The sequence below is a fragment of the Gavialis gangeticus genome, unplaced genomic scaffold (genome assembly GCF_001723915.1).
Source record: "Gavialis gangeticus isolate Ggan-Ray unplaced genomic scaffold, GavGan_comp1, whole genome shotgun sequence".
In the NCBI taxonomy this organism is placed as follows: domain Eukaryota; kingdom Metazoa; phylum Chordata; order Crocodylia; family Gavialidae; genus Gavialis; species Gavialis gangeticus.
The window spans coordinates 22,345,236-22,353,743 of NW_017729008.1; the positions used below are offsets into that span (position 1 = coordinate 22,345,236).

Below are 8,508 nucleotides of genomic sequence, written 5' to 3' on the forward strand. Positions count from 1 at the left end.
AACAACTTCTACCATCTGATTTTTGGCTTTTTGTTTTGATATCCTTTACTGTTCATTTTTTGTTGTTAAATCAGGATATTTGGAACAAACCAGAAACTTCCTATTCATTTAGACTTTCCATTGAAAAGTATTTTTTTTTTTTCTGAAAGCAAAATGTTCTAATAATAATAATAATAAAAAAGATTTAGACTTTGATAGCATTCTGTGAGGGGGGCAAATGCTGATGTGTTATAAAAACTGAAACCTCCCAAGCAATGATTTCACTGCAAAAATGAAGTGGGTCGTCTTTTGAGAAGCAATAAAGTTCCCGATTTTATATAAATGAAAAAGCAAAACCGATTCTGAGATTGTCTCAACACACTTTTATTTTGTCAGGCAAATAATATTTTAGGTATCCAATTAAATAGCACTGGTGTTAAACTACATTTTGTTCTTTCTTACATAAGATATAATGAACATTCACTGTAATGACAGCTTCATCATGCTAGGAGCTATACACATACCTATACTTTTCAAAAAGTGTTTTCTTAATAAAACACGCATATCTACAGCACTAACAATTGCAAGGAACACAATGTTAAATCAGGGTTTCAGCGAACTTTACAAACTACACAAAATAAAAACAGCAACAAAAATTACACTGACAAAGAACTTGGGGAACTTTACATTTGGAGAAGTTAGGTCTAGAAGGTGTTTCTTTTTTCTTTTTTTCTTTAAGGAATAAAATTATATACATTATTTAGTAATTCCCAAAATAGAAAGGTATTAAATAACACAAACAATATTACAGTCCTAAATATCTGTGTTACCTACAAGGAGGGGGGAGGGCAACTTTTAACGCATAAAAATTGTATGTCTGTTCTGTACATTTAGGGCCAAATTCTCAGCAAGTGCAAATCACTGAAGCATCATAGAAGTTGCACTGATTTATCCCAGTTGAGAATCTGATGCCTAGCTAATCTATAGGGGGAGGTCTGCTAAAGCATAAAAGTTTGGACTAGTACACAATAACAGAAGCTTATATATATATGCTTATATTTTCATGCAGCAGAAAATGTTAGTTTAAGTGTAATCCCTTAAACAGTTATACCATAATAACTGGATAAGAAGCAGCTTAAAAAATATTATTTTATGTCATAAGAAATTCAGAGAGGCTGATTTTTTTAAAACTGAATCCCATATTGCCAATATTCTGTTAGAAAATAACATAGCTATGATTTTTGAGGCCCAATGGGGGCATATTAAAATATTACTCTTTTCAACTATTCAAAGAAATAAACTGTACCCTTATATGCCCATTAATTGCCATGTTTCATCTGGAAGCAATTATGATGCTCACAAAAAAGACATTAACATTATACTAATTGTGCAAGTGAATGTGCTGGATAAACTAGGAAGAACAACTGCAGCATACAGAGTATATGCACTAATGTCAATCTAGGAGGTAGCTTTATAGTGTGGAGCCCAAAATAAGTTTTTGGTTTGTAACGTAAGTGCTGATTCTTCAGGAGTCTCCCATGGTCAGATACAGAGACTTGCTGCACTGAAAGACACCTGGGGAAAAAAACCTGATTTTTCATTTTTCATATTATTTTTATTTAATCTTTGTAGACTCTGCTCTGCCAGTTCTTGGGGCCTAAAGCAAATGATGAATCGTCCCATTGGCCTCCATAGACTTTGTGTCAGGCCCTCAGGTACCAGTGTACACAGGTCATTAATACGCATTTAGGCCTTGATTCAGAAAATCCCTTAAGTGTCTGTTCACACGAGCAATCCCATCCCTTTCAAGCAAAGCCAGAACCAGTAAACAGCACTAAATTTGCAGCTCAGTATGTGAGTGGTCCCATTGTAGTCAATGGGACTTAGACTCATATTTAAGTGATATGCTCAATCAGGGCCTATTTTCCCAGCTCTTCTTGCACTGAACAGCAAAAAAATCAATATGGCTGATACCACATGTATCAGCTTGAAATCAGTTTGAAACCACTGCACCCAAAATTCTGATTTCTATCACATTGGTGCCAATCTAAAGTAGATTTATTGCCCTCAGCACAGCTACTCCTGACTGAAACCAATGGAAGTGGGATCAGAATAATGCCCAAAGCACTTTGGCTAGCAACCTTAAAAGCAATAAAGTTAACATAACAATAAATAGATGCTGTATTTCAAATCTTCATTTTATTTAAATTTTATTTTATTCATTTAAAATTATTATCCTCATCTCTAGGTTCAGAAGTTATTTTTATTCAATCCTCATAATATTTTTTTTTTTTGCTAAGCTGAATATATTATTTATTTCATTAGCTTATTTTGTTTAAAAATTATTGTAAAATAAAATATTGTCACCTAAAATTCGACATTCTGTGGTACCGTACACAATTGTTCCTTTTTTGAATTATATTAGATGAGCCACATCAGATCAATGGCAAGAGAAACCGGCAGATATTCACCATGTTTCTAACGATTTAGCATTGTATAGATCCTGAATTTCATTAGAGGTTTCCTGAAAAAGTTGTTTTAAAAATGAAAATGTATATTAAAAATACCCTATATTTGGTAAAATATTGTTTTCATTTTCTTTTTTTCTCTCCTTCCTCTTTCCTTCCCTTTTCAATAACTTGATAGCAAAAGAGACAAGGGTTAAAAACAAGTTTAAAAGAAGAATGGAGGTAAAAAAAAAAAAAAACTTTTGAAATGCAACACTTTTGTAAAGTGTTTAAAAATATATCTGTTCTGGAAAACTTTGAACATACCATTTAAAAAAAAACAAACCTGAAATATTCTTGATTCCCCCCTCCCCATGCTTTTTAATCAGCTCTAATTTAATCATTTGGGACACCTTAAATGAAATCACTGGATGGAGTTTTTGAGTGTATATTGTACAGTACATATTGTGGTCACTTGCAAGTCTTGGAAGGATAACATTTCAAAATTACCTAAGTGACTTAGATGTCTAACCAACATTCTCATGTTAGATTTGTACTGCTTGTAAAGTGGTATATTGTTACAGGACATAATATACTATTTGAAGTCCATATGAGCATTAGGTTTTTGTAAATTAAATCCCAGAAACTTTTTCATTTATTACAACTTATACTGTGAACTATACTCAGTGTTTCTTGAATAAAATATAAAAACAAGCACATTTTGCTTTTTGTCCTACTTTTTCCTTCATTGGACCTTCAGTATATTTCTGAATCAACCACTTCTTTTACTGTACTTTAATTTTGCCAGCACCTTTGCTGCATGCATTCACGCGACTTGTACAATGTGTAAAAGCTGTAAACCCAGTCTTGAACAGTAAACAATTAGAAACTCATATTTGCAAATGCGGTGCAAAGTGTTACCTTCATAACACTCTCATTGGAACATCTATCTTAACCCAAATTTTTTCTTTACCTTTCTGTTCTGCTCGGTTCCAGAGTTGCAAGTTAATGCATCAAGTTTTATTTTCTTTCCAAATGCATGTAAATGTCAAGATGTGACCACTGAATCTGGGTTAAGATATATATTCATACATGCTGCTAATATGCACAAAGAAATGCTCTTAACCTTTATCTTTAGATGTAACATTGCACTGCATTTTATTGGGAGAAAGATCCTTTTCTCAGACTTGCTTTACTAGTTTTACTTTTTTATCACGTTGTTTCCTCAAAATACGCTCTCAGCAGACATAAAAAAGCCCCCTACAGTGAAGACAAAGACATTTGATCCTCCAAAGCAACAATTAAGATCCTGGTAACTGATTCCTTCTGTTCCTACTTTTCCTGCTATTGATAAGGGCCTTTAACTTGCCGTAGTCCCCTTTCAGCTTCTGGGATTCATCTCTCTGCTGCCCTTGCTGCCTACTGTCTTTGCAGTACTGGTTAATCATTTGCATTTCTGAGTGGCTGAAAGCTGCAACAAAGTCTTTTGGGTGGAACTGCAGGGCTCGTACAGAACTGGCCCATGTCCAGGGGGACCACTTATCAGTCATAAAGGCCACCATTTCTGAATCTAACACTTTCAAGTTGATCTTTGCCAAGGTTTGTTTGAAGCTGTTTTCTGTTGCAATGCAATGGTAAAGTCCTCGATCACTGTCTTGGACAGAGCGAATGAGGAGTCCCTGCTCAGTCGCAATGATCCTTTCATTAAGTTTGACCTAGAGGAACAAAAGGCAAAATACACTTCCTAAAAAATGTGATGGAGCAGTGAATTATACAATAAGGCAAATGTAATACCCCCCTAGTGATTCTCTTTTTACTTCCAGGGAATGTCTTCTTTTAAGAGTTTGCCTAAACATTTCTCTTTTTCACAAATCTCAAGAGTGACTGTCCGCATTTGAGAAGATCAAGCTACAGGCCCAAACGTGGGCTCCTTTCAGGAGCCACGTAAGACAGAAGTCTCCATTACTTTCACGCAGGGGAGATGAGTAGAAGGAGACTTTCTCTGCTGTCGCTATAAATGTAGAAGGTTCCCTATGACATTTGATAAAAAGAAAGTGCAGAGATTGAGAACCAGGGGCTGTCTTTCATTGTACTTTCCATGTCATTTCTGCATCTTGCTTGGGCTGTGGTATGGGAGGGGAATTTTGTACAGAATTATTTTCCTCAGGGGCCTTCCCACAGGACATGGGAAATCAAGAAAGAACATTCTGTATTGAGTACTGGAGCAATTTAGAGAAATGTCACCAAAGACTAATACCTCATTGAATATCTGGTTTCAGACCTGTGATACTTGGAGAGGAATTTTCACCATGCTGTTATTATCAAGTGACGTGATAATTTGTTACTGCACTTTACATCATGCTTTACAAAAATCTGCTATAAGCAAGTTTTTTCTTGTGAAATTTCCAACCCAGATTTTTCAAGCAAAGGCTTGAAGAATTTAGAGAAATTCGGCTAAGCTGAAATGAAACAAACTGGGTTTGATGTCCTCCCATCACTATTACAGCATATTCTATTTGTAGCATACTCGATCTCATATTGTATATTGTAGCATTTTGTTTGAGTGAGAAGTGATGCATTAAGATTTAATCCTTTACAAAGTGCATCTGAGAAATGGTATGTTTTAATTAATAAAAAGTTTATAAATTCTCCTTCTCATTTCAAAGGATGGCCTGTCATGAGGGTAAGGCTTTCTATTATTTGTAACTAACATCAGGCACCGTTTTGCTGACATCCTTATAACAGAAGGTCCTTTTTCATAGTGTATTAGATCTGAAATGGAAATACAGTTTTCCCTTTTCTTATCACTTAAGAAAGGCACGCTCCCCATAAACAATTTTCCTGAAAGAAGCCCTGGAGAATGCAGTAAAGGAAAATGTGACTCCACCACTATGAAGAAAATGCTTGCCTCCATGTTTTTAGCTCAAATTAATATCTTGCTAATGAAAACTTTCATCCCCCCCCCCAAAAAAAAAATCAAAAGTTTCTTTTGTACTTAGGCTTAGCTCCTGGATTTTAGTCAGCTCTCATTAAAAAGTCAGTAGGAGTGAGGTGCCTGTCTTATGACTCTAAAAAAACCCTCAAGGATCATTTATAATGAAAGCTGGCCTTCACTATGCCAAAACACTAAGATATATTCATGATACTTTACCAAACTACATCATAACCAGAGTGTCTGAGCCATTTGACTGAATGCAGTTTTCCTCATATATCAATTGGTACTTCAACATTGCAATACTTACCTCTTTCCTTCTGTCATTGTCTTTCTGTAAAAGCCATTTAATGGAAGCCTGGGGGGATTTCGGGGTGCACTCAAGGAAGGTGGTGTTGTTTTTCACTCCATATTGAATTATTTCCGCTGCATTTCTGTATGCTAGAAAGCAAGACAAGGTAGATGAAGCCACCATAGGATGGATGCTTGATTCTTCCTTAAAAAGCAAATATGTTTGCAAAACCGACAACAAAGCCTGAAGCACAACTCAGCTGAAGCACAGATGTTCAAAGATGCAAAGCCTGATGATGTCTATGAATCAGTAATTCAGGGCAAAGAGCATTATAAGAAAAGGAATGAAGTTTGGAGAAGGCTGTGAGCACAGTCTGTTCTGAGAAATTAGGACACGTGCCTGTAGAGTATATAGCAAATGTATCTGTATACATTTCTAAGGGCCAGGTCCTCCCCTGTTTGCACTCTATAATAGGAGATGACAGTTGATTTAGTGCTCCAAGACAGGAACAGAGCACGGCACCTTTCCAAGGGTTCCCAAACAAGGGTAAACTTATTTAGCAAGCCTCTTGCTGCTCCAAAGCCACTGCTCTGCAGATGTGGCTAGGCTTACAGCTGTAAACTGCATGTGTGCTTAAATGTGCTATCTCCTCTTAGACTTCTTTCACTCTTACCACCAAGAGCAGTTACTTATCTAGCAAGAACAGGCCTTTGCCCTAAACTTAAAATGCAATGATCAAATTAGAGAGCAATGAAAATGCCCACCTTTCTAAAGACTCATGACTGATTTACAGCACTCCAGCAACACTTCGGCAGACATTGAGCATGCCTGATCACCCAGACTTGTACTGTTTTACAATCTTCAGAGATGAATGATTGCTTATTACAGTTAACAGGCGCTCAGACTTTTTTTTATATTAATTTGCTCCTATAATAATATTGGCCAAACCTTTATATTTTTACATTACCTTACATATGAAATGCAATTTCTATTTTTGAGATAACAGTGGCCATGTTTACATGTGTGCTTAACAATGAGTAGACTAATTTGCTGAGGAGTAAAGAGTAAAGCTGTGGTGTAAAGTGTACACATGCAACCATATTAGCCATAGTAAACTAATTAACACTGCCATAAGATAGTAGTGTTGGAGACAGTACTATCTTACACTGGGGTAATTAACTGCAATTAAACACATATGGAGACACTGACCTTGGGTGTAAATTGTGCTTGCCCATCTCAGGCAGCAGGGGGACTCATGGCTTTGTACTTTCAGCATTTTTGTGCCCCAGTCAGCCCCACCGCTGCCCAACACTACCACTGAGACCCCTGGGCTGACCCCCAACACCTCTGGCCAGCCCAGGCTAAGGAGGGCAGGAGTGGCCTGGGTGTAAACTGCTCCACCCTGTCTCAACATACTGCTGTTCTGGGCTCATGTGTAGATGCTCCACCCAGGAGTAGTTTACCCCAGCTTAAACTGCTCTGGAGCTTATTGTTTCAAATGAATTGCATGTGTAGATGTGCCCAGTAAGAGTTAAAAAAGAAGGGATAACCCTTTAAATTATATCATAGATTGTATGTACATTATAGATATGTACCTGGTTAAATCATATAATCGTATATTCATGTGATCATGTAACTGTAAGTCTGCTCCCAACTTTTATGCTAATTTACCAAGTCATACCTAAAATTGGAGTCTAAATCACTGAGGAAAGGATGAATGAATTTTCATTTGCTCCGTGAAGTACACTTTGTCAAATACTTCAGAGGCTGTATTGACAACAACAACAGTTGGACCAAATCTATAGTTTGGAGAGATCTGAGGAAACCTTTCAGACACAAAGTGACCTGAGGAAGGCTCATTTTGTGTTTGAAAGGTTGTCTCCCTTCCCAGTATATATTTGATCCAATAAAGAATATCACCATAAATCATTGGCTAAGAATAATATTGTAATTTTTAGGGAAAGAGTGCTGAATTACAGTGCACTCAAAGGCTGATTAGGCAAAGATCTGTATGTGGGCAGGCCACAACACTCATGTGCATCTCATTGCAAGAGTGGAGTCAAAGAGTTTGGATTACATGTGCAATAGATCTTACAGGAATATCCCTCATGCAGTATGAGCATCTGTCTGTGTCTCTGTTTGTCACCTGAAGACATACATTTCCTACGGTTCTAAAGGTTTTCTATAATTCCCAAACCTATTAAATAGAAATGTTTCTATCCTTTTCTCAAACATTTATCTGTAGATCTAATGCATACTACTATTACTTTTTAAATGTGCTTTATATGTGAGAGAAAAAAAACAGAACAAATGCTTTTACATAATGGTCCTAAGAGCTAACATTAATTTAACAATGCTAAAAGCCTTTACAGATCATCTATAAAGTGATTGTAGAAACCTATTTGTGTTTCACACTCTGCTTCAAGAATAGCATTGTTTAAAAATGTTAATGCTTCACATATTAAGAATGCTGAGGCATGGAACATAGCAGGCATGATGCCTTTGTTTAAAAAATTTGGTTTGTTGTAAATTTGGATGAATTTCTAATGTGTCTGACTCACAGATCTTTTGTCTCTTTAATGGCAATTCATTATTTTTTTTCACTGTGCTAATTTGCTGTGAAGCGGCATAAATCCTGAATTATGTTTTGAGAAAGTCCAAATCATAGCTTATTTATTATTTTTAATACAGGATGGAAAATGGCTGAATCATCATTTAGTTGTATCCTATATAAGACCTGCACCAAACTAACATTTACAGGTGCTGGCTGGAAAACATGAATTTTGTTTCATAAAAAATTTCAAGGTTTCAAAATGCGTTTGTTTTCCATCAGACTAAAGATAAGATGTGTTAATATT

At 36.1% G+C, this 8,508-nt stretch overlaps 1 protein-coding gene across 1 annotated transcript in view; it reads right to left on the reverse strand.

The window, feature by feature from the left end:
• Window positions 1-2,740: 2,740 nt before the first annotated feature.
• SEMA3C (semaphorin 3C) overlaps window positions 2,741-8,508 on the reverse strand; it is a 251,274-nt gene continuing 245,506 nt past the window's right edge. Inside the window, exons 17-18 of the mRNA XM_019509496.1 lie at window positions 5,669-5,799; window positions 2,741-4,141 (exon numbers count right to left, since the gene is read on the reverse strand). Of these exons, the coding sequence (XP_019365041.1) occupies window positions 3,728-4,141; window positions 5,669-5,799 (545 nt within the window). The 3' untranslated portion in view covers window positions 2,741-3,727. The remainder of the gene's footprint in view (window positions 4,142-5,668; window positions 5,800-8,508) is intronic.